The 26,818-nt window shown below is 35.5% G+C and overlaps 1 protein-coding gene across 3 annotated transcripts in view; it reads left to right on the top strand.

The window, feature by feature from the left end:
• The window catches only part of snap25.L (synaptosome associated protein 25kDa L homeolog), a 66,021-nt gene extending 40,977 nt beyond the window's left edge, over positions 1–25,044 (top strand). For 2 of the 3 annotated variants that reach the window (XM_018261779.2, XM_018261780.2), the window contains exons 5-8: positions 16,489–16,606; positions 19,012–19,137; positions 22,644–22,788; positions 23,778–25,044. In XM_018261779.2, coding sequence (XP_018117268.1) covers positions 16,489–16,606; positions 19,012–19,137; positions 22,644–22,788; positions 23,778–23,846 — 458 coding nt within the window. In that variant the 3' untranslated portion in view covers positions 23,847–25,044. 3 annotated transcript variants of the gene reach the window in all.
• The last annotated feature ends 1,774 nt before the right edge of the window (positions 25,045–26,818 follow it).

The following is a 26,818-nucleotide window of genomic DNA, read 5'->3' as shown; positions in this document are numbered from 1 at the left end:
AAGGAGCAATTTGGCATCTTAAAGTGATACTGATACTAAAAAATGTATTTCAAAATATTAATCTACATGAAAAGTTACCTATAGCTCATGGTGATCATTTTTCACTGATAGTTCTGCTTTTGTAAGTTATTGTAACTTGAAGTTCCTAAACCTGACCTGTTTTTTCAACCTGACTGTCTCAACATGTCAGTTAGAGTTTCTAAAGCTAACGGACTCCTGTTGCACAAATATGGCAGCTCCCTCATAGGGAAAAATGGGGGTAATAAAGGTAATGTAAAAGCATCAGGCAGATACTTTGATGCCAGAATTATAAATAGCATTCAAAGATAATTTTTTGATAGATATTAAAAAAGTTTATTTTCTGGTGTCAGTATCTGTTTAATGTGGTCCTCATACAATGCGTCTCCATATACCCCAAAAGATGATTCAGTTGTTTGCAAATGATCCGTTCAGTCCAATTTGGTTCATCATGTGGGTGGCCATAGTATATTTTAAATGTATACTGGTTTTCACAACCAATATTTGTCCCATATCTTTCTTAGTTTTAATGAGGGTAGTTGTTGTAGTTGCTATTGTGAAGTCTAGACCACTATGAAAGACCCCTTTGTTCCTAATGGCCTTGCACATGTTGGAAAATTGAGGACCCTTTGTGCTATATTTAAAAGTAATTGATACAGATTTTGATGGTTGCAGTAGTGATGGGTCATTCTAATCCCCAACCATGACTCTAAATTACTTTAATGTGGATTGTTTGAACATTTTTGAAATTATTTAACACAATTCAGTATTGATGCATGTTTTAGTAACTAAAAAGCAGCCAATTCAGGGTCAGTGTCCAGTGTCCTTGTAACAGAATTTAAAAATGTTTTCATGAAAACATATTGTTTCCAGATATCACATTAAAATAAGACAGGAAATATTTTTTGTTAAGATGGGAAACCTCTAGGGTTACAACCATGAAAAAAATGATTATATTTTTGTGGGTAGACTGTATAGCAATGTTCTTTCTGTTTTTTTCTTTTGAGATTTTTTCAGGTTTCTCTTCAAGATTTTCCTCAGCTTTTTCTTATTATCTGTTAAAACTCTATATGAGAATTTTCTGTTTCTCATTCTCACATTCTTCATTGGGTCTGTGTGTTTCAGTTACACTAGATCAGCAGGAAGATCTAAGCGACTTGCTCAAAATATGCAAATAAAATGTGACATAAAATTATCATATTTAATTATGATACCATTAAATATCTTACCTAAATATAGCTGAACTAACTAAACTTATAAATATATATATATATATATATATATATATATATATATATATATATATATATATATATATATATATATACACAGTCTGGACTGGTGCACTGGAGCCCAGAAAAATCGCAACTGCCTGGGTGCCGGTAATTTAGGTCTATTAGATAAGAACAAAAAAAGAAACCACACTCACAGGACTTTAATGAAAAACAAAAATGTGGTTTATTTCAGCTTTTTGGCTTCAAACTCAAGCCGTCTTCAGGAACAGCTTGAATTTGAAGCTGAAACGTTGAAATAAACCACATTTTTGAAAAAGGTCCAAATGTGGACCGAAACGTCAGGTATTTGATACTATGCAACAATAAAATTACCAAGTTTTTAAAGGGAGTGCTGGTCTGAAGATAATTAATATATATATATATATATATATATATATATATATATATATATATATATATATATATATATATATATATATATATATATATATAGGCATTAGTGTAAAAATAGTTTTTTACACACTTTTTCTTTGAGCAACTTCTTCCGGAACTTACTTTCAATGGTCTGAAGCAGTGTAAAATAATGGCTACAAATCTGTATTTCGTAAAATAAAACACATCATGATAAATTCGCCATTTTTTTAAACAGCTTTTTACACTGGTTTTTCAGTGACATAACAAACAGGACCTACTTCCCCTTCTCTAGACTCTCCCTATGTTGTACCTGATACCATTGCTCATATTTTTTCTTTAAATGGGCACTACCATCCTGCTATTATTCACAATTACTTATTGATTTTATTAAAGAATAAGAGAAGAACAATTTTCTAACCTCAAATGCTGAGGTTTAGCATAACCATACAAACCCATACAGTATGTAACCCTTGGTGTTATTAACATGTATTTATGAAGCATTAACATATTCAGCAGTGCTGTACAATAGATGGGTTTAATCATTGAACATACAGAATAACATACAAAGCAACCAATAACCAATACAAAAGTTACTTTAAAAAAATAAATAAACACACTTTTATATCATATTCATTAACTACATTTCTTTTACAGGTAGGGGACCTCTTATCCAAAATGTGTGGGGACTGGGGTTTTCTGGATGTGGGCTAGGGTTAGGGTCTTTCCATAATTTGAATCTCCATACATTAGATATACTATACAATCATTGAAACATTAAACATTTAAATAATTTAACATTAAATAAGCCCAATAAGATCATTTTGGGTCCAGTAAGGATTAATTATATATTACTGCTGTTTTATTATTACAGCAGAAAAGGAAATCATTTTTAAAAATTGTACTTAATTCATTACCATGAAGTCTATAGGAGACGGATAACGGATCCCATAAATTAAGTATTTAAGTAGTAAATTGTACAATGTATTCTTCATACAGTATATTCCTTATGAGAAACATCTTGATAAGCATTTTTACATTATATGACATTGTTCTTTGGAGCCTTTGGAACAAGCTATGATAAGAGATATAATATTATTATTATATTTTATTGGTATAGCACCAATATATTCCACAGCACTGTACAGAGATGCACATCATTATCTTTGTAAAATTAAAAAAAATATCAATACAAATCTAGCTATACCTGAATAAATATTTGTTGAGGTCCATTGCAGCACATTTACTGGAGTGCAAGTGTGAGAAGCTACTTTGTAGCTTCTTCTGTACCAAATAGTTTAATACTAGTAGTTAGATGAACATACCAGAGAAGGAGGACCTTTTATCAATCCACATTATCTAGTAAATAAGCCCTGCAATACAAGGAGCAGCAGAAAATAGTATGTTCAGGCTTAAATATAAAACCCAGGAAGGCAATGTAAATTACATAGTTCATGTAGAACCTTCTGTATCCACTACCTTTCACAAACTCAGAGTTAAGGAGGCCATAGACATAACAATTACGATCTTTCTTCCAAGAAAGTTTGTTTGTTTCAATACACATATGTAGAGCTGAATCGTCAGATATACAGGTAGAAACAATAGAATTGTACCTGTATCTGACGATTCAGCACTAACAATGGCCGATGTCCTTTAAACAATGGCCTTTAAAGACATCCAATCAAAACTTTTCGTCCAGCCCAATCAATGAGCCGACCGATATCCAAGTCTTCTGCCAAAATCGGTTGGCTTTTTTCCCACCATGCACTCACCGAATATTGAACGAAAATTCGCTTTGTACGATATTATCTGTGCATCTATGGCCACCTTAACTGCAGGAAAACACATACTATGAATAATTAATGACTATGAAACCCAAATAACCTCTTTGGTTAAAAAAATACCTGAAAGACTCTCCGGGAGACCTCCTGCAGTCCTTACCTCCTGGCGCGTCTCTTCCAGGTTCAAGGGGCAGCACTGACGTCACTATCCTCTGAAGTGATTCTGGCGTCACTTTGCCAGTGTCGTCACACCTGCATCGTGATGCTGGGTGTCATGATGTCATCATTCGGAGCGAGATTGAATTTTGGCATCAAATCCCCTTTAAAAAACTATTCACCATTTTGTCAGTGCCCAAGCTGGCTTCAGTTTACTAAGCCTGCTTCAGCGTATATCCTGACTTTGAAATCCTGGTTTTTGACTCCTGCCTGACCTTTGACTTTGTTTCGTGTTGCCTGCCTTGAACCTTTTGCCTGTTTATCGACTATGTCTTGTCTAAATCTTTGCCAGTACCTCGTTTACGATCAATCACGAAATTAGAGTGCTCACCCCTCCAGTATCTGCTTTCGCAGTGCCAGGTGCTGAACTGTGAGACCCACTCCTGTCCTTGGGCCAAAATATCATTCAAGGAAAAAAACAGCAGCACACCGGATCCAATTGAAGTAATGTGCAAAATTCCAACTTTTATTAAGCCCATATGCAAAGGCTTTGTTTCGTGTTGCCTGCCTTGAACCTTTTGCCTGTTTATCGACTATGTCTTGTCTAAATCTTTGCCAGTACCTCGTTTACGGACTTGTTTCTAGTTACGCACTTTTTTTTGTTGGTTTTTCGCAGCAGAAAGCCCGGGGCCTCAAATGGGGCATCGGTGAACATGGGAATCCACAGGGGTTCCCTGTGTATTCATTTGTACCCATCTCTGAGCAAGGTTCCTGATAAGGTGAATGTTACAATACCACTAGCCTTAAAAATTATCTGAATGGAACAAATTTTGTTCAGAATTCACAAGGTATTACTACTTTTTTAAGAAGCTGGGATAAAAACGATCTTCACTGTAAAGATCTTTGCAGTTAATCTGTACATACTCATTTTTCATTGATCTGTACATACAATTTTCCATAATTAAATTGCCTGATTGTTTTCTCCTACAATTGTTTGCAAAAATATTTGTGACTGCCACTGTTTCTCATAGTGACTGTAAATCTTTTCATTGCTAAAAGCCTTTCAGTTGTCATAATTTTTCAGCCCTGCATTTATTAGGGTTAGGGTTAGGGTCGAATGGTAAATTAGAATTTTTAAATAGTTTTTTTGGTGTCAAAATTCATACATTCAAACTTTAGTCCCCCAATTCAAATGTAGATTTGAATGTGAGATTTATCCCACCTCAACCATGGAAACAGTTCTAATTCGAATATTCACCACCTAAAACCTGCTGATTTCATTTACATTCAATGGCAGATGTCCGTTGAACTATTTGAACATGTTAATTGCCTTGAGGGGAAACTTAATTCGAATTTCATTAAAATTTTCATGTCAGACTATTTGATCGATAATTAGACATTAACATTTTTGTTAAATAACCTCCGATTCGAGGTTGTGAGTATATTCAAATTTATTAGAGTAAAAAAAATTCACATAAATTCTAAATTGGACCTTTGATAAATAAATGTACAAATGTTCTTAAATAATTAATGCTTTAGTATTAATGTCTAGTAATTCATGTTGCACTAGGCATCTTTCATCTATGACATATATTACCAGCCTTGTCTTTTGACAAACTTGAGAGTCATTGAAAATTTTTAATAGCCCACAGCGTATATATAAACTTTAAGCATTACATAAACAGGTTCACAATAATCTTTAAGTGGTAGAACTCATTGGTGGCCCTCTAATGAGTAATGCATGAAAACAATCATTATAAGAAAATCGCATTCCCATACAATTACTAAGCTATCAGTTTCTCTATATAATTCATTACCATCACTATATACTGTAAATGATTCAAGGATAAGTGTCATTACTAAACAAAAGAATGTGACATGAAAAAAGCCTATCCCATATGTATACCTAACAGCACCTGCTTAGTATACATGGGAACTACTTAATATCTTATATTTCTGGCTTGACCATGTGACTTGTGAAAAACACTATCCATAGATCTGTATATCTTAAAGATCATATATCTATATTGTACAAACAAACATTGCAATGCTTGCTACATTGACCAGAATTTATGTATGCCCATGGACCCTTCAAAATTAGTAGAAATAATGATACAAAGGTGATCATAAGCAAGTTATTCTAAGATATTTTTAAAACGTTTGAGGAATATAAATGTAAATAAGAGATTTATAGGTCTGATTCACATATAAGCTGGTACATCTAGAAGACGGCGCATCATGCATCCAACTTAAACTGTAAGACCCTAAGATTTACATGGTGCTCATGACAGGTAGTCGGAAAACCACTACTGTAATTTTTCTTGCAGTCAGCCAGTGTGTATCCAGCAGTTATCAGGTACCTCACAGTGGCCAATGTTATAGCACAGTGCTGTCCAACTTCTGGAATTTTCCAAGGGCTGGAATTTTGCTGGCCTACATGGTTGAATTAGGAATAATGGAAGCCAGTGTTGACCACTTCCTGTTTTAAACCACACCCACTTTATATCACACTCATGTTACCACAAGAAATTGTAAGAGCATGTCCACATTAATGGTGGTAACACACCAAAAACCCAAATGGTTGGTGCTCACTGCAGAGATATCACATCACTCATATGTGAAAAATTTAAGTTATATTAAAATATACCCTTAAATCCATATGCCTCCTCCTCCACTGTGGATACCACAGCTCCCCCTCCTCCAGCATATGATTAAACAATTTCCAAATGCCAAATGCTAACAAACACTCAGAATAATCCCTATCAGACTCATATCCTAAAAGGAGCATAGGTCAGACAGAGTATGGCACACACAGGGAGCATAGGGCAGGCAGAGTATGTCACACACAGGGAGCATAGGACAGGCAGAGTGTGGCACACCCAGGGAGCATAGGTCAGGCAGAGAATGGCACACACAGGGAGCATAGGGCAGGCAGAGTATGGCACACACAGGGAGCATAGGGCAGGCAGAGTATGTCACACACAGGGAGAATAGGGAAGGCAGAGTATGACACACACAGGGAGCATAGGGAAGGCAGAGTATATCACACACAGGGAGCATAGGGAAGGCAGAGTATGACACACATAGTAAGCATAGGTCAGGCAGAGTATGGCACACACAGGGAGCATAGGGAAGGCAGAGTATGACACACACAGTAAGCATAGGGCAGGCAGAGTATGGCACACCCAGGGAGCATAGGTCAGGCAGAGAATGGTACACACAGGGAGCATAGGGCAGGCAGAGTATTTCACACACAGGGAGCATAGGGCAAGCAGAGTATGGCACGCACAGGGAGCATAGGGCAAGCAGAGTATGGCAAACACAGGGAGCATAGGGAAGGCAGAGTGTGACACACACAGTAAGCATAGGTCAGGCAGAGTATGGCACACACAGGAAGCATAGATCAGGCAGAGTATGCCATGCACAGGGAGCATAGGGCAGGCAGAGTATGGCACACCCAGGGAGCATAGGTCAGGCAGAGAATGGCACACACAGGGAGCATAGGGCAGGCAGAGTATGGCACACACAGGGAGCATAGGGCAAGCAGAGTATGGCACACACAGGGCGCATAGGTCAGGCATATTTTAATATGGGATTATGTTAACTGTTAAATACACTTTTTTAACCATTTGATGCTCATGCCATATTTGTTTTAGGGTGGGCTCATGCCTAGGACAATAGAGGATCTTCAGCAATTTCACCAACGTCACTAATAAATACATACATACATATAACCTTTATGTACCTAAAATATTTAAATTGACATAAGCATAAGTATGTTAATGAATTTCACTTAGAAGAAAGTAACGCTATTGAAAATTCACTAAAAAACTTGAATTTTCGCTGGGAAAGCATGTTCATGTGCCGAGACAAAATGCCGGAGCTTACAGTCTGAATTTGAGGGGCAAATTAATCTCAGTGCTAACCTTTTAAAGCTTACACAAGGTAAGCTGTCACTACAGGCAGCCTTTCATGTGGGGGTGACACAAGGGGTGTCACGGGCCGGATGTGTCCCTCAGGTCACCAGTTGGACAACACTGTTATAGCACAACTTGCTTGCAACCTTATTACACTCATTACTAAGACACTGGAGTAGCGCGGTAAATTATTTTTAAGCCTATGACTGAAGAGACACTATTTTAGTGCAAATACTCTGGCTAAAAATCATCAAATACCACCAAGTGTGCCATAGCCCTTTTTGAAAATACAAATAAAAAAGCTGTGGTGAGCTGTGTACTATGACTTTCCTACTGGATGGTCTCTTACTGATATAACAGGCTTCAAGGTCAGAAAAGCAAGACTGGGTCGCTTCATTAACAAGCCTATGATGCATTGCGTTCTCTTTGGCTCACTGGACTTTCAAAGTAATGAAACATGCCAAAGGGAAGGTCATATAATAAAGATTTAAGGCTGCCTTAAGATTTATTGTGAGGCTAGTGCAATGAAAAATTATTTAATATAGAACAACAGTAGAGTATTGAATTCCGAAATGCATTAAAGCCATTCCTGCAGATATACAGTATAAATTTTGAATAAAAAATGATTCACGGGGCTTTGATGCTACATGCTTTATTAAAAAGATAGCATCATGTACTTACAAAATATATATATATATAATACTGGAAGGGAGAAGTAATTGTAGAAAGCTGCTGTGGGTTTAGACACACATTCCAAGAAGCTCTCAAATATATATTGTATAATGGAATAGAGAGGGGATGCACACTCACTAAAGAAAATAATACGTAGTAAACAAAGGTGGTATTCTAAAAATTCTCTTTTATATAGTGTATGGAAAACAGATATACATCAGACAAACTGGTATATTATACACAACAGTCTTAATACAGATATATAGCCTTTATCAAGGGGAATTCTGATGTGTCACCAAGTTTTCTAAAGTATAAATACCCCATTCAATTAGACTCGAAAATCTAAATTTTCACGCTCTACCCGCACTTCCGCATTCATGACGTCACGCGCGCCAGCGTTATTACGCATGGTAGACGCCCAGCATAATTACGCGGCTCCCTACCTATGCAAATACTGATGACAATGTCAGTGTACATAGTACCATAGCAACCACAAGCGGCGAATTATATAGAAAAAAGAAGAGTTCTTAGTCATCAAAACTTTGTGCTAATAGAAATGGAAATATTTAGTCATTAAATCTCTGCCTAAATAAAAGGTGCTGGAATATATCATATCTTAGTTACCGGGAGCAGCACTTTTTAACACAATATGGAAATTAAATCACCTGGCTTTGCCAACGATGAAAAACATTTATAAACAATTATGGGCATTTATACAAAGAAGTGTATACAAACATATTCATACAGTACAAAAGGATCAATCACATAGGCTTTTAAGTTCTGGAGTCCTGTGTCCTTATTTCATCACAGGATTGCAATAAAATTATCCAGAGCATATTAGTCTTGATGGTGCTACAACTAAAAACAATTGTCCTAAAACAGGATCTTGAGGCTAATATAAAAACATACTAACATATTATCATCTTTAAAGTCACAGTGTATCTTACTAAAAATCCCCATTCTTTGGGAAAAGGGTGACATATGTTACCACAAAAAGTGCAACTGTGCAAAAATTCAGTTATATGTATTTAAAGTGACTGTGTTGAAATTCAGTGCATCATACATCAGTAACAAGATTCATCTAGTTAGTTATACAATAATCATCATAAATTCACTAATAGGTTAGTCAGACATCAGCCTTACTGTATATATAGTGGCAGAGTAACATGGTAACAACATATGCCCATGTCCCTCTTCTAAAAAGTGTCTGTGCATTATAGTGAGACTGTGTCAAAAATGCCAATATCCATTAATCATCTCTCCCATATTGATACCAACTACTATCAAAAAGGAAATTCATTTAAGGTGCCAGTGCCGTGCACAGTTAAAATCCACATTAATTGTTTTGTGAGGTCACCATCAAGATCCTACAGTAAGTAATCTGTAAGAACAACATATAGTGTTAAAATACATTATCTCGAGTTTATTGTTTAAAAACATCAGAATAAATTAAAACCCATTAACAACACAAATTGAAGTCAAAGCATTGTAGATTAATCAAAAGAAAAGGGGCAACTCTCTGCCTCATTCAGGCCATTAGGAGAAAGGGTGTTAAATCTATAGACTCGCCTCAGCTCCTGTTGTTTCAACAGCAGTTCTCTATCACCACCCCTAGTCGGTGTTCTCACCTGTTCTATACCCATAAACCGTAACTGGCTCACCCGATGATGTTCTTGAGTGAAATGTCTTGCTACAGGGGATGATTCTTTGCTCAATTCTTTATTGAGTGTGCATCCCCTCTCTACTCTTGAATATAGTTTTGGGTAACTGACTGTGGGGTTATCCTGGGGTTATTTGCACCTCATATTTCTCAAAAAAAAGAGATTTTTCTCCTTCCAATAGGTAGCCTTCCTCCACTGGAGGAGTGTTTAAACTAGGAGTGAGGGGTGAGCTAAAGTATAATGGGGAAGGTAGGATAGACTGGAGAGTGTAATTAGTAAGGGGTCATAGAGGGGGAGTGAGGGCTGCATACAGTTTATCTGCTAAGGAGATTCCTCTGTTAGAAGGAGAACAGGTTGATGTAACTTTACTTAATGTGAATATCAGACAGAAAAGTAGCACCCTCTGCTGTATGCTGACAAATGCACAGAGTTTTTTTATGGAAAATGGGAGGGCTAGAGTTTATTGCATGTTCTGAAAATTATGATATAATTGGTATCACTGAGATTTGGTGGGATGAAACATGTGACTAGGTTGTGAATTTAAACACAAATTTTAGGAGTGACAGAAGGATTAAAATGGTAGAGGAGTTTACCATAATGTAAAGCCTGAATTAAGCCATCCACAAGAAATAAATGGATGGCACTGGGGATGGGATGGAATCCATTTGGGAAGAGATGAGGTCCAGCTACTATTACAAATGGAGGCACCTTCCCAACTAGGTCAAGTTATTATTATGGGTGATTCTAATTATCCAATTGCCAAGTCAGAAAAAGCTAAATAGCTAAATGGCAACTTTTTTTCAGGTAGTTCAAGAACCTACTAGAAATGATTCTCTTTTGGACCTGGTGATAACCAATAATACAAAAATCATCTCTAGCATTTGCATCATGCAAGAGGTAATTCAAAAGATACTAGAACATGTAAAGGTAAACAAAGGTCCAGGACCAGATGATATTTATGCCAGGATACTAAACAAGCTTTACCATACTTGTATTGAAAACTTACAGAAAATCCTACAGAAAATACTGTAGGTTGAGGCCAGTTTAGCACCTATATCAATATTTGTCCTTATAATAATAATTTGTCCTGATAATTTGCTGTCTTATGTAAATTTTACCCTTCTACTATTTTTAATTGGTCATGCTGATTTGCTTACGTTTAATGTAACAGCGTCAATTTAGGTGCATAAATCCTTGAAATACAATTGTTCTTGAACCACTAATGTGACACTGGTCAATAACCAGACTTGTTTACCTGCTGTGAGGTTGCATTTACGCGGGATGCTCACAGTTGTCACTTTCCTATTTTTATTCATTCTACAGCTGACAATTTAATTACCCAGTGATAAACACGCCTTCATTTTTAAAGGTTTAACAATTATGTGTAGATGTTACAGAGATATCCACAGGCAATACCAGATGAATGTTCATGATCTTATGGCACTGAAAGTAAAAAGTACAGAAAAGGGCACAGGTACCAAAGTGTTTTTTCAAACAGGCTATGTATCAAGGGAGCCTTCCTTCATTTACAATATAGAGGTTATGTGGTGCAGATGATGGAATATCTAACCTGTGCAAGATGCTAATCAGCCGCCCAAAGACAAGGGAACTTCTCCACTAATTGTTATGTTTTGAATAGCCAGGGATGAGTAGAGTATAACAGTGCTTTATTAGCAGAGTCATGCAGGCATTACACAACAGCAAGCTTTCACTTTCACTTTTAAGCTACCAGGAAGTATGCACAGTATAAGTATGAGCACAGTGACATCTACAGGCCATTTGCATAAACACCTCACTAATGTCTGCTAAGCAAAAAATGGTACAGCACACTCACTTGTACACCCTTGTACCAGAGCTCCAACTCAGTATATACATGTATACAGGACATCACTTACCATATTCCTTCTTTATTCCATTTTATGGCACACCTCAAGCAACAAACAAACAGAGCAAAATTATTGGTGAATCCTCAGACATGTGCTTTTATAAGGAAGAATATTATGTATGTCCTACAGCATCCACCTTCACTGGATAGCAAAATAAAAATTTAATTGAGCAGCATTCTGCATTTAATCGGTTATTTTTCAAGTACAATTTGAATAAAGATATAGACATACAGACAGACGAGCATATTTAAGCACACAGACCTTGCTGTGTTGCTGCCAAATCAACCAGATGAAGTCTCAGACACAGAGAAGAAGAGGGAGCATTAGAGGGAGTTGAGGTGCAATTAAACCTTTGTATCATTGAAAATGCACAATTAGCATGTTTAAAAATTATTTCATGATAGCATAAATAGCTTTGATACCTTTTCAAACAAATATACTAAATTCATTTTAGAGTATGAGTCTTTTTAATTGATCTAAATAAAGAACATCTTCATTCTGTTTCTGTGTTTAAGTATTCACATTATTCACAATGCCAAAAATAGTATGTCATTATTCATGAAAAGGGTTAATTTGTACCCTCAAAATATTCAGTTTTAACACCTTCAACCCTGTATTTAACATTAACAGATCTTAGATAAGAGCTGAACATTGCATTGAAATCCAGATAAATTATACCAGATGTTCTATGTTTAAAACTGCAGGCTAATATCCCCAGACATATGCGTTGTGCTTTTAAAATAAGCCTTAACTTCTACTTTTGCCATAGTCTGTCAGCATTTGCAGATTTTATGCTTCATTGCAGTCCTTTATAATTATTTATCAGAATACCCTGTTTTGTTCATTACTGGGGGAGATTGAGTTCATATTTATATAATTACTTTACAGAGAAGTTTAAAATAAATAGGATACATGTCCATCAAGTTCAACCTATTGTTCAACCCTGAGAGACAAAAGGCCACAAATTTCAGTCCAAAGATGGCTTTTTTTTTCACAAAAAGGGCATCCAATCTTTTCCTGAAACGTTCATATTGCATCAGATTAGTTTTGCATTCTGTAAATGGGGAACAATGTTTGGTTTTGTATGTAGTTGTAGGCTGGCACAAACTGGACTGCACTCCAATACTTGATGCAGTTAAAAAAGTTTATCTAACAGAAAAACATCTAAAAAAAAAAAAAAAAAAGCCTTGAGCATTTCATGACTTGTGGGCACTTAGTCATAGGCTAACAACCATTTGAACATACAGTCATATTTAAATGAAAAAAGAAACATGCTTCAGACAGCCAGTCCAAAGAATTGATTATTAAGAAAAGACCATTTACCATGTTCATTCCTAGTGGTTGTCTAGTTCCCAGAAAAAAATCTAGTTTGCTTCTTATCTAAAATACTCCCACCTCTGATATGTGGAGATACCTTCTCCATGCCAATCACAGAAATGAAATTAAGAGATCTATTTGTACAATAGACAAAGTGTCTAGCTACAGTAGTTGAGCTATTTATATCCTTAATGGGATTGTTCACCTTCAGACAACTAGTTGTTTTCCGATAGATCAACAGACTTTTTCCAATTACTTTCTATTTTCTGTGTCACAGTTTTTCTAATATTGAAGTGTAAAGTGTCCTTTTTTACATTCTAAAGCTCTTGGTGTGGGGTCACCGACCCTGTAAACTGTTCTAAATTGATACATTTAGTTGATACATTTATCTTTGTCCCTGCTGAGCAGAATCTCTGGGTTTCATTACAGGTAGTCGTGATGTGCGGGTTGGGAATTCTCCGACCCTAACCCGTCCTCCCTTAGCCCATGCCTGCCCACATCCGCTTTCCGGGTTCCTTTTATAGACCCGCATTGACCCACTAATGACGTCACAAAAGGGGCGAGAAGGCACATCGTCTATAAAAGATGAACCCGGAAGTCGGAAGCTGGCATTTGACGGTGCGAGGGTCCCGGGGGTATCGGGCCTGGTCCGCAAATCACTAAGGGGCAGCTGTTGGAATTGATACAATAGTTGCTAATACTTCAGAGATGCTGCTGAGAATTGTATCAACTGTATCAATTGTATTTATCAAAGTCCAAATTTATCTCAATATTTTCTGCTACAAACTCCGATCAAATCCGCTCGGGTTTTTTATGCTTATTTATTATTATATTTTCCTGAAAATTTGCTTTGTGGGAAAAAATCTGATTTTTAAGATTTTTTGAGATTTTTCATTCAATTTTCAAGATTTTTTTTCGGATATTTTCACCTGAAAACTCAGATTTTTGCTGGAAAACTTTGGGGTATTGCACGAAACCCAGCGCACATCAAAAAATCATTGGGACTTCTCCTATTGACTTATATACAACTTCGACAGGTCTGAAATGCCGGATTTTCTGATTCAGACTTTTCCATCCTAGAGGTTTAATAAACATCGAAAAATTTCTGATTTTTTTAAAAGTCCAGTTTTATAAAAAAAAACTGGAGTTTAGTAAATAACCACCTTACTGTTCCATGGATAATTAATTTCTTTATTATGTAGCCACATTAATTAATCCTTTAACTATTTGTTACTTACTCAGCACTAGAAACTTTGACTTATTCATTAAACAAGTTAATTTCATGTTTTTATATACATAGTGACAAACTTTTTTGCAATGTTTCTTGTTCTTGTACTTAATTTTTGTCACTAATTAACTATTGTTACCTTTTATTGATGTAACACTTTGGGGCATATTTATCAAGGGTTGAACTTCGAATTCAAAAAGACCAACTGAAATTGTCAATGTTTTTTTTGGTCGAATAGGTCCATTTCCGAACAAATAGGTCCATATTCGGCTAAATTTAATCGTACGAATCGAAGAAATAGCGCATTCAATCAAATTCAATTCAAAGTTTTTCCCAAGAAAACCTTTGATTTTTCAGAGTCCACCAATTGACTCCAAATAGGTTCTAGGAGGTCCTCCATAGGCTAAAACAGCAATGTGGCAGGTTTCAGATGGCGAATGGTCGAAGTTGAATTTTTAAAGAGACAGTACATGATAAATTTAGATATTAGAATTTTTGAATTTTTTTCAAATTTAAATCGAATATGGACTATTCCGTAGTCGATGTACACAAAAAATAGCTCAAAATTCTAATTTTTTTCATTTGAAAATTCACCTCGACCTTTGATAAATCTGCCCCTTTGTATTCAATCATGATTGTCATTATTGTATTATTCTTGACAATTTTAAATTTTTCTATAAAATGTATATTTCTCAATAAAGGAAAAAGTTAAAGAACAAAACAAACAAAATATATTTCCAAACTATGGGAAGGTAAAATAGCATTAATATCATCCCAGTCTTACATTGTATTTTGGCTCATAATCTCCACATTATTTTTTTCCTTCAAGCTACCAACTAAATAACCATTTTCACTTAGAGAAAGATATTCTTGAATGATGCTGTGACTGCCCATTTTCATTTGCTTTATATTTAATTTAAAACACAAGGTACATTCATTTATATTATAATTAAGGCATCAGAGAAATAATTGATTTGATTTGTATTTAATTACTATATAATTAACAGAGAATCAAGACCCATTAATAGTATAAATCAACAAGTAGTATCCAAGTGATACTGTGGAGATCCATGTCTGCACCATAACCCACTGATCATCATTATGTAGGAACTACATAATAAAGGTATTGCAGAAGGTCAGGAGAACTCATTTAGGGTATGACAAGTGTAAGCTATGTCTCTCCACATTGAGAATGAAAATATAATACATTGATATAGGAACAAGAATAGCACTGCAAGCTAAACAGTACATCATCAGTAGTAAATGAATAAACATCTTTAGGGAGCTTATCATTTATAGTGATGCTCTACAATTTTATCATTACTTTGTCTTCTGTACTTCATGTAGTAATTTTAGATAAGATTTAGGTACTAAAAATACCACTGCCTTTCTTTTAATAAGTTATTTTGAATGCTTGTCAAATGCTATATGAATATTTTAGATATTTGTAAAGTGTTTATAGGATCTTTATGTTGAAAATGATATTATGATGGATATATGAAACCAACATGAAGGATCAAGTTATGATAAATGTTCCAGCTTATTAATGAAAAAAATTAACAACTTGATTTCTCTTATAGGAAATTAGATATTTTTTAAATATTAATCCATGGGCACTAATCAGTTCTTAATGTGGATGTTGTTAAATGTGTTTGTCATTATAATTGTTTTTAGCCTTTAGCCAAAAAGCAGACTATCCATCATCATCACTCCATGTTAAAGGAACTCCCCGAAAATCATCAAAGATTATATTTTTGCCTCCCTTCTAAATTTTGTTCTTTTTTAAATATGTCCCAATGAAAGGCATCCCAGATCTACTTCTTCTGAACACCAATGCATCATTCCCTGTAATGCATTGAGATACCATTACAATCCATTAACATAGTCCTTTGTCATGTTCTGTTGAAGACAAATTAAAATTCATTCCACACTGTCATCCCTTTGTCCTGACCAGAACAACTTGATCGTGTTGAAGAAGGCATGAACCATATCAACCAAGACATGAAGGAGGCTGAAAAAAATTTAAAAGATTTAGGGAAATGCTGTGGCCTTTTCATATGTCCTTGTAACAAGTAGGTACTGGGTACCCACTCTGCTCTGTGGTGTCCAGTTTTTGTCACAGTGAATGTCTGAAGTTCTTGTCTTTCTTCTTTGTCCTTTTCCATCTGCTTCATTCTGTGGGGATATAATGCTTGTGTTTAATCAGAACAACTGGAACGCATCGAGGAGGGAATGGAACAAATCAATAAGGACATGAAAGAAGCAGAAAAGAATTTGACGGACCTAGGAAAATTCTGTGGCCTATGTGTCTGTCCATGTAACAAGTAGGTGCTGCCTGCCTAAGTCTTTGAGCACCCAAGGGTGATATTTTTGCCTTGCAAAGATCATCCCTGCTAAGCACATGGGCAGGATGAGCATGTGGCATGCAGAGAGATCAATAGTTTTGCATTCATTTCATAGAATTTGCAACTCAACAAGGACTAGACATATTAAAATCAGGCATACTGCAGTGAGAGTTGCATAGCTCCCTACTAATTAGCTACACACATTTCAACATTTCTTGTAACGTGTACAAAACAAATTATGGATAATGGATAATCAATACATGTCTTACAACTGATCTGTTTACTTTACATTTAATTTGTTAATATTTTCTTTATTTAATGTGTAAATATATTTTTGCATTAGTCCACCAATGGAAATGTTGAAATGTGGCCATTCTATAGTTTTTGCATGACAGCAACTCTCAACAAAGCTTTTTTTGGAGCTTTTCCTAAAGTCATGTAATGCTTGGTTTGTTTTTAATAAGTAGCATATTAGCCTAAATATCTTAAAAATAAATATTTGCCATTATTGGACAATGATTAGACTATATTGTAATGCACAATTTGATTTCAAGTATGTTAAAATAGCACCCCCGGTAAATGTATGAATTAGTTTTTTTTTTTAATAGTTTTTCTTTTTATAATTTTTACATTCCTGTCAGATTAGAATTTTAATTGTTTGCTAATTTGAATTGGCACTCCAGGAGATGTATTACAAATTAGTCTATTTTGTTAGAAACATAAGACAAATTGCATAAAAATAACCTTCCTTAGTTACCTAAAATTATAATCACTGAAAAATGGATAACATTTCAATTCCTTTTCCATAGTTAATGTTCTGTAATCATCTTAATTAAAGAACTGGAATGTTATGAAGGCTTGCTATGATTATGATCTAAGCCAATAAATGTATCACCCGTGTGCAACTTTTGTTATGTTTCATTTCAAAAGTGTTACCCTGTAACATTTTGACCGGCAAAAAGAGTACACCCCTTTACCTTTATTTAGCCATTGCTATAAGAACTAGAGATAATCTTTTGGCATGCATTTGGAATTTTTACATTGAAGAAGAGATACATGTGCAGCACAGTGGGTAGCACACTGTGAATTTTGTACTTTCTTCTGGCCCTGTACCAGATCAAGTTCTCTTTTACCGTCAAATGACTTGTACTCCTTTCCATCCAAATTTTAAAACCCATAAGCTAAAAGGACCACAAATCACTCTACAGTTGTATTCATCTGTAAACACGCAGAGTAGTAGTTCTGGTGATGAATGAATACATTTTATGAAATATTTTGGACTTGCAAGAAATGGTAGTTGACAGGTTATAATATTCTGATTAGATTCATTTAGAAGAAAATACTTCCTTATTAATTACAGTTTTAGACAGGGTTATATTTTTGATTTAACAAGTTTTTACCATGCAAGAAATAGTTTGCTTACAGTTTGATAAAGGTCAATGTTTGGCCCTAGGAATATAGGAAAAGCATTTCCTACACAGGCATGCCTAGATTTTAATGTTCCTTGCCATGGCAACCCAGTCAAAAATGTTTTTTTAAAACTGCTTAGTAAAATCCCTGAGGAGTTATGTTAACTTTTGAAATCTTGCTGCAAAAAGATTCATTTTTGACTGGTTTCATTTCTTTGTGACAGCTGCTACAGGTGTTGCATTGCAAGTCAACCACTGGAATCAGTTGTGCTTGGTGATAACGCTTCACCTCCTTTTCATGCCAACAGCCGGTGCATGAACAAGGCATATTTTAAAATAATATGCATTGACGCTATTTGCTTGCTTGGTTTTCTATCGCATCCATCTCACTTTTGGCTATTTTATTTTTTGTCTTTGTTGACAAAAGTTTGTACATCAACACTCGATGTATAGTTACTGTTTCCAAGTACCGATATATTATCACTAGATAAAAAGAGCAAAATTGTCTTTGCTGTTTTTATTTTGCTCAAATCTGCCAAGAAATTTTAAATTCCTACAGTATGGAAAATGAACCATTGCATCATGTTTATCAATAACATAGTTGAATTATTTGACCAGTATGAGAGTAGGTTCATGTTGATGTGATGTACACACTGTCCTTGGCAGTTATGTTCTATGTATGTCTGCCAATATGTCTTTTGTGTTTCTATGTGATCAAAAGACTCAATGTTTTTCATTTGAAGTTTAAAAATTGTGTTCTCCCCACTAATGAATTACTGACTAAATAGGTTCAGCAGCTTATACATGGCAGCACAACAAATTAGTTTGGGTTCATGATATATATCGGTATATGATGATGCCCTTGTCTAAAGCTCATTTGTCTGATATAGCTTGTGCAGTGGTTATCATAAAATAGGTGGTTTGTGCTGTTTGCAGTCTTGCAGTTTTATGTTACTTACAGTATATCTTTCATAGGCTTAAATCCAGTGGTGCTTATAATAAGGCTTGGGGCAATAACCAAGATGGGGTTGTAGCAAGCCAGCCTGCTCGTGTTGTGGATGAGCGTGAGCAGATGGCCATAAGTGGAGGCTTTGTCCGTAGGTAAGTCAATTATTTTTTGTAATTTATATTAAAAAAATTATTGAGCCAATGATTTTTAAAAAGAGACATTTCACACACATACCTATAGAGACCTATCCATACACTCACATATATAAATAGTATATACTGATACCTATCAGGGCTGTGGAGTCGGTACATAAATCCTTACACTTTGATGCCTCGGTTTGTGGTGCCTCTGACTCCTCAGTTTTTAAATGAACAGTAACACCAAAAACCGAAAATAATTAATCAAAGTAATTAAAATATAATGTACTGTTGCTCTGTACTGGTAAAACCATCATGTTTGCTTCCGAAAGAATACTGTAAAGAAAGACGTCTGTATATACAAGCTGCTGTGTAGTCATGGGGCAGCCATTCAAGCTGGAAAAAAGGAGAAAAGGAACCAGCTACATAGCAGATAAAACACCATTATATTTACATGGCTTTTCTGTTATGTGTATGTAACCTGTACCTTTACCAGTGCATGCTAACAGTATATTATATGTTAATTACTTAAAAAAGCTTACATTGTTTTGGTGTTACTGTTCTATTAATATACTAATGTTATTTCCATGTTGATAGAAATAAGTTATGTACACAACATACAAGCCATTTTATCACTGCCAAAGCTCAAAAATATAAACCACATCCTTTGGTAATTGTAAAACGAAATCAAATGTAAACTACATAAACCAAAAAACAATTGGAAAACCTACAATACCTTATATAGGAATTTAACCTGTAGAATAGCTGTTACATACAATCCAAAATGAACGCAAGTATTGTTCTTATAAACAGAATCGCTTCTGCCATATCCTCCTTCATAGAAACTCTTACATCTGAAAAAATGATTTTTTTTGGATTATGCTTGTTCAAGAACCCACCCAAGCCCCTCCAAGGCATTAATAAAATCTGCCCTCACAACATAACTTTACTGGGCATTTCACACCACCCTCACTGTGAAGAACCCTCAATGCTGCTTTAAATTATATCCATATTGACAACTTCCAAATGCAAAAACATGCACACTGGATTATGGTGATTCGTTTTGAAGATGCCCAGTGCTTTACACACACTACACACAGCTGGATGTGTTCCCCCTGTTATACAAGTTCTTGTATAACATAATATAAGCAACAAAAATCTCCAGAGGAATAAATATTTAATAGAATGAAAGGGGTTGTTCACCTTTGAGACAATTTGCAGTTGGTTTCCATTTCTTATCATCATTGGTTTTTGAGTTATTTAGCTTTTTACTGAGAAGCTCTTCAGTTTGCAGTGTCCAAATTAACCCTAACAACCATGTATTGATTTGAAAACAAGTCTGGGATATGAATAGGAAAGGACTTGAATAGAGAGATAAGTAATAAAAAGTAGCAATAACAATATATGTGTAGCCTTACAGAGCATTTGTTTTTTATAACTCTTTATTTAAGTTGTTTTATGATTTTTACACAAATAATAAGTAAGACAAAATAGGAAATATAAGAAAACAGAAAAAATATAAAGGAAAAAGAAAAAATTATACAGTTGAGAAACTGAAGTATGCAAGGTAGAGCATTTGTTTTTATATAATGTCAGTGACCCCTATTTGAAAGCTGGAAAGCCTCAGAAGAAGGAAACAAATAATTCAAAAACTATAAAAATATAAATAATGAAGAACAATTGAAAGGTTGCTTAAAATTGGCCATTCTCTAACATACTAAAAGTAATGTAATACTGTGTTGTCCAACTTTTTGGTGGTTTATCTGGAAAGTAAAATGTTCTTTGACTGGATTAATCTAAAAGCATGTTGAGCACAAGCAGGCTAAGTGCCATAAGACTATCTTTGAAGGCCCATGGGCTTTCATTTGTATAATTTTAATTTAATGGTTGTTCATATGCAGAGCCCTCTAATTCTTTCCCGGCTACGGGGCAAATTCACTAAGCGCCGAAGTGCCTAACGCTAGCGTCAATTCGCTAGCGTTGGTCATTTTCGTTACTTCGTAAATTCACTAACGAACGCTGGCGTAAATTCGCTAGTGTTACTTCGCACCCTTACGCCTGGTGAATTTTGGCAACGGACGTAACTACGCAAATTCACTAATGCGCGCATTGTACTGAACGCTACCTTTTACGCTAGACTTACTTCGCCACCTCAGACCAGGCGAAGCGCAATAGAGTAGATAGGGATTGCTTCAAAAAAAGTTAAAAATTTTTCTAAGTCCCAAAAAACGCTGGCGTCTTTTCTATATTATGGGTGATAGGCTGAAAAAGATCAAAAAATTTTTTGGGGCTCTCCTCCTTCCCCCCTACATTTCCTAACTCATGGCAACTTAACTATACAGTGGGCACATGTGTTGGGCAAAAATAAAATTTTTATTTGATGTTTTGAAGGTTTCCCAGGCATTTGTAGTGATTGTACATATTCCTCCATTGAAATTTGAATTTGGCGCCGTATGCAAATTAACCATCGCTAGCGTAACTTCGCTTAGCGAATCAACGCTAGCGCAACTTACGCTACCCCTGAGCACAACTGAGCGGATTTTAGTGAATTTGCAGAGCGCTGGCGAAACTACGCCTGGCGAAGTGTGGCGAAGTGCGGCGAAGTTACGCCTGGCGCAACTACGAATCTTAGTGAATTTGCCACTATGTGTGCAAAAAACTATTTTGTGTGCTCAGGTGAGAATTGATACAAAATTTGGTATTTTTACACAACATTCTTAGTGCGCATCACAATTTGTTGTGTCCGCTGCCCTCAAAACATGTGTGAGTGCGCTCACATTAGAGGGAACATTCAGAACAGCTTCATACATGTTGCATTATACCAAATTGGATATCTTACTTTCATGGAAAATCCTATTGGCTTACTTACTGAAAACATATAACATGTTATCCTTGCAGAGAACTGGACAAACTGGTCAACCATGCCATTAACCATTTACCATAAAAAGGTAAATGAAAATGCAAATTTTATTTCGAATATTAATTTTATAACACTGCCCATGGTAAGTAGAGGTTCCAAGAGCAATTGGAAATAATTAACTGATGAAACAAGTTCTCAGCGTATGATATAATACTGGAATTTCCAGCCTTGCCTATCCATCACCGATCCATCACCAATCGAATGGCACAGGGATAGGCATTGCTGCTATGCAGTTTCAGACTCAATTATAATTAGGGCACATCTGAAAGTTTTTATGTTCTCTTACGAACTCCATAGGTTTCCTTTTACCCCACATACTGGCTGTTTTTTTTTTTTTTGCTCTGGAAGAAACTGACCAAACCATTACTCTCCTGCTTTATTTAGGCATACATTTGGTGTACAACTGCTCTAAGTGCATATTTTATTGTCTAATTTAGAATTTTAAATGTGGTCTGTTTTACCACAACATTGATTTCTTCTAAATATGTGTTCTTTGTATAGAATTTCTATAAAATATCTTGTCAAGTCTAGTAACCCATTTCATTAGCTTGCAGTTTAAAAACACTTGTTAAATGCAATTCTCACCCCTCCCATTTCCCAGAGTAACAAATGATGCTAGAGAAACAGAAATGGATGAGAACCTTGAGCAAGTCGGTGGCATTATTGGAAATCTTCGTCACATGGCCCTCGATATGGGCAATGAGATTGACACACAAAACCGCCAGATTGACAGGATCATGGAGAAGGTACTGTAGATTATTATGTTTTGATGCTTTTAAGATATGTTTTTTTACAAAATTAAATATTTTCTGTGTGTTAAGTTCAGACTTGCCTGTAGGATATCAACTTAAACATGAATGGTAGACAATTTGGGAAGGGAATTGTGGTCTTTTCCACCAAAAATCTTAATATCTGGGAACAAGTGGGATATACATAGCAGACACATAGGGTTAATGTTAGAATATCTTTCTTTACACTGTCTAGATTTGGTCAGGCAGTTTTGCAAACTTTACTGCCCAATCATCTGGTCATGTGTGCCACATCAGGGACTCTTATTAAAGATTGACAGATGATTTGACATGTTTAAATCCTGCTTATGTAACATGTTGGAGAGTGCAGTGGCAGATAAGGAAGAGAATCCCACTTCCACTTTCTGCAGTTTTGATTGCTTGGTAGTTGAATAAAGGATAACAAAAGCTGTGTATGAAATGCAGTGTCCCTAAATAGTTTTTATTTCCTCTTCCTGAACCACACCAACTTGCCCCTAATACTGCCCTGTTCTCCTTACCTGTTGAGAAGAAGCAGAGTAGTGCAGTATGGTTAGCCGGCACAGATAAATCTTCTTTAACAAGAGATTGCAGAAGTGGAGCATGCACAGTTGAATCCAGATCCAGTTTGGAGATCATTAGTAGCACACAATTAATATGAGCAAGATGGAATTCTCAGTATGTAAGGAGAACTAGTCAGGATAGAGAGAGTAAGCTGTGGTTTCTCCAGAATCACTACCATTCATGTAAGGCATTTGTTTTCTTTCATAGGAGGGTTCTCAAACACTTTTTGTTTTGTTTTTTTACATTACAATGACTTGATTTAACAATATGCACCTTCTACTAATGTACAGGTACTTATCTGCACAAGCTAAGATATTCTTTTTGTTCATTATCTGTTGCAACATTAATAGAATTCTAGATTACAGACTTTGTTTAAATTTAAATTGTTCTTTGTCACTCCTCAGGCTGATTCCAACAAAGCCAGGATTGATGAGGCCAACAAGCACGCCACAAAGATGCTGGGCAGTGGTTAGATCCAGTGGTGGAGCTTCTGTCTGATACTGTCCAAAAAGATAGTACTTTCATGCTTTCACCATAGTATTTACCTACTAGGTTCACACACATGCACATATCAGCTCCCTTGTAAATGTTGTCCTGTGTAGTATGTCAGCTCTCCAAAAAGAAAATTATATACTTGTAATTATTTATTTTCGAGATATCTTCCTTTCCAAAGGTTGTATATAGTGAAATAGCTCACTATGCCATGAGTTGTTCTTAGTTTTTTTTTGTTCATTTCATTTTTACATTTTTTATTAAAGATTTTTGCAGAATGACAACAATGTAGGAATGTTAAATGTGCTGTTTATCTTGAACTTCACAGTATTGTTCTTGTAAAATTGTGACATTCCAGAGAGCTACTGCCATTCTTTCTTTTCCTTCTCTATGTCATGATAATTAAGCTGTCAAACTTGCTGTCCTCGGTCCTTCCTCGCTAATATCCGTTATATAATTTAATGATTAGAACGTGGACCTAAATAACTATATTGAGCATTGCACTACAAGTGATGTGAGTTATGCATTGATGCATGAAATCAAATAGACATTTAGATGCCTAAATAAGAAGACCTTACACCGGCAGTAGCACATCAACTAAAAAGCATGCTGAGTATTTGGACACTGTTGGGACTATGTTAAACCAGCAAGCTTGCTGTAGTGCAACTTTTCTGTCAATATATTAATATATTTGAACATATTTGTTTGTTTCAAACGGCAGACTTGGCATACACCCCTAGCAAAAATATATATAATGCTTTTTTTTTTTGCTGGTAATATATAAAAAAATAAAAAAAATAAAAAAACATAAGTTTTAAGGTTGTAATATAGGGTTTGGATACTGTTTTTGAGGATCCTCTTTTGGAGGAGATGACTACAATCTAAATGGTACAATGACATGTAATTTTTATAAGACTGAGTTGTTAGCCTCTTTAATCCCCACATGGTTTATTTTCTGTACTGTTCTCTGTTGCTTACCTAGAGCTATGCACACCAAATCGCTGAGATGTTTAAGTAGAATATTAATTAAGACCATATACTAAATGATTGAAATCTAGATCCAACTGTGATATCAATATCATTGCAGCATGTACTATTAAATTCCTTATGTCTCCTGTCAGTTTGTGAAGTAATTGATATTTTGTAGCTAGTTTAAAACAATTAAAAAATATAAATCTGTCCGGCTCTGCTTGTGTGTTTTTTTCCTGTTGGATGTGCCTTGTTAATTTCCACCTACATACTCTACTCTTTCCTTCCTCCCTGCCATCTAACCTAACAGATTGTTATATACAATACACATTGTAGAAGAACACAAACATTTCCCCTAATTAATTTCCTAATTAATGTGACAGGTAATTTTGTAGAGGAGGGTTCCTCTCATTGCTGCATACTTTGCTTGTACAAACAATCATCCAGTTTGGGAACAAGGCAAGCTGTGCTTCAGTGTGTATTTTTAAGTATCTGACTTTGCCTAGGTCACAAATAATAAACAGACAATGAAATGCCTCCATGTGCATTAATCAAAGCCTCCAGAAAATCAAAGCATACTGTATATTGCCTCCCTCCTTATTTGTATTTGTAAGTATAAAATACTTTTGATTTCATAATTGTCTTCGACTAAGACCCCATTGTGTTATGCTGCATGGTGTGTATAGCTAAACAATGGACTACTTGATGAATAGTTATTGAATTTTTTTTGTGCATTTGTTTGTTAATCTTAAATATATAGCAGCACTACATGACAAACTGTGCTCATATCAGTGTTATATAGCAATTTGGTCAAAGGCATCAAATTTGTATTAACACACTACCCACAATCCATTTTTCCATCTTGTATTACCCAAATATGCTTGATATGGCTAGCTCTGATTGGTTGTACATGTGCAAACAGTTTCATGATTTAAAGATTGCGTTGTTCAATACACTACAAAGAGTTTGCGAGCAGTGGTACATGGACAATGGTGCCAGCTAAATACATTCATTGGCCCTTAAAAATGTGATTATTCATATTGGCTGATTTCTTTCAGCTACAGGTTCTTTGCAGCTGCTTTGGGGGAGAAGATGGCTAGAGTGATGGAGGAGATTTCAAATTAGGCTTGGGGGGAGGGTGCAGTAGAGAATTCCATGGAAATCAGGTTAGATGAGTAAGGTGGCATAGTAATGGAAAATGGGGGAGGAGATTTGGTTGGGGGTACGGTTAAGGATAGGGAGGACCACATGTTGTATTTACAAAACTCTCATGCTTGTACCAATATTAAATGTATGTTTTCAAATATAATGGTAAAATGGGAGAGCTGGAGGTGCTTGTGCTGTAGGGAAAACATGATGTGATTGGTGTTGCTGAAACATGGCTGAATGAGTCACATGACTGGGCGGTAAATATCAGTGGCTATACTTTGTTTCAGAGGGACAGAGGCAATAGAAAAGGAGGAGGGGTATGTCTGTTTGGTAGGCAGGATTTAAAAGCTAATATAAAGGAGGAGGCTATGTTAAAAAATGAGGGGGTTGAAATATTATGGGTGGAGCTATACAAAATTAATTGTAGGAGTTACTTTAGACCCCCTAATGTATGTGAGATAATGGGTAATTTTAATTATTATTATTACAAACTTGTTGCATGACAATTTTATGGTACAGGTTGTTGAGGAGCCAACCAGAAAAAGTGCTATTCTGGATCTAGTGATCTCTAATGACCCAGAACGTATATTAAATGTGCAAGTAATTGAACCCCTGGGTAATAGTCACCATAATGTGATCTCATTTTATGTCTGGTGCAAAGACCAAATATACACTGGGGCAACAAAAACCATGAATATCAGAACAGCTAATTTTAGTGCCTTAAGGGCTGCCCTTCAGAGTATTGATCGGGGCATTATGTTTTCTGCTAAAAACACAGAACAGCAATAGTTGTCAAGTTGTAAAATGATGTTACATTTTTACTGTTATCAATTTA

This window comes from Xenopus laevis, chromosome 5L (genome assembly GCF_017654675.1).
Source record: "Xenopus laevis strain J_2021 chromosome 5L, Xenopus_laevis_v10.1, whole genome shotgun sequence".
Taxonomy (NCBI): domain Eukaryota; kingdom Metazoa; phylum Chordata; class Amphibia; order Anura; family Pipidae; genus Xenopus; species Xenopus laevis.
The sequence above is the reverse complement of the archived record's forward strand: the minus strand, read 5'-3'. Positions and strand labels throughout refer to the sequence as shown.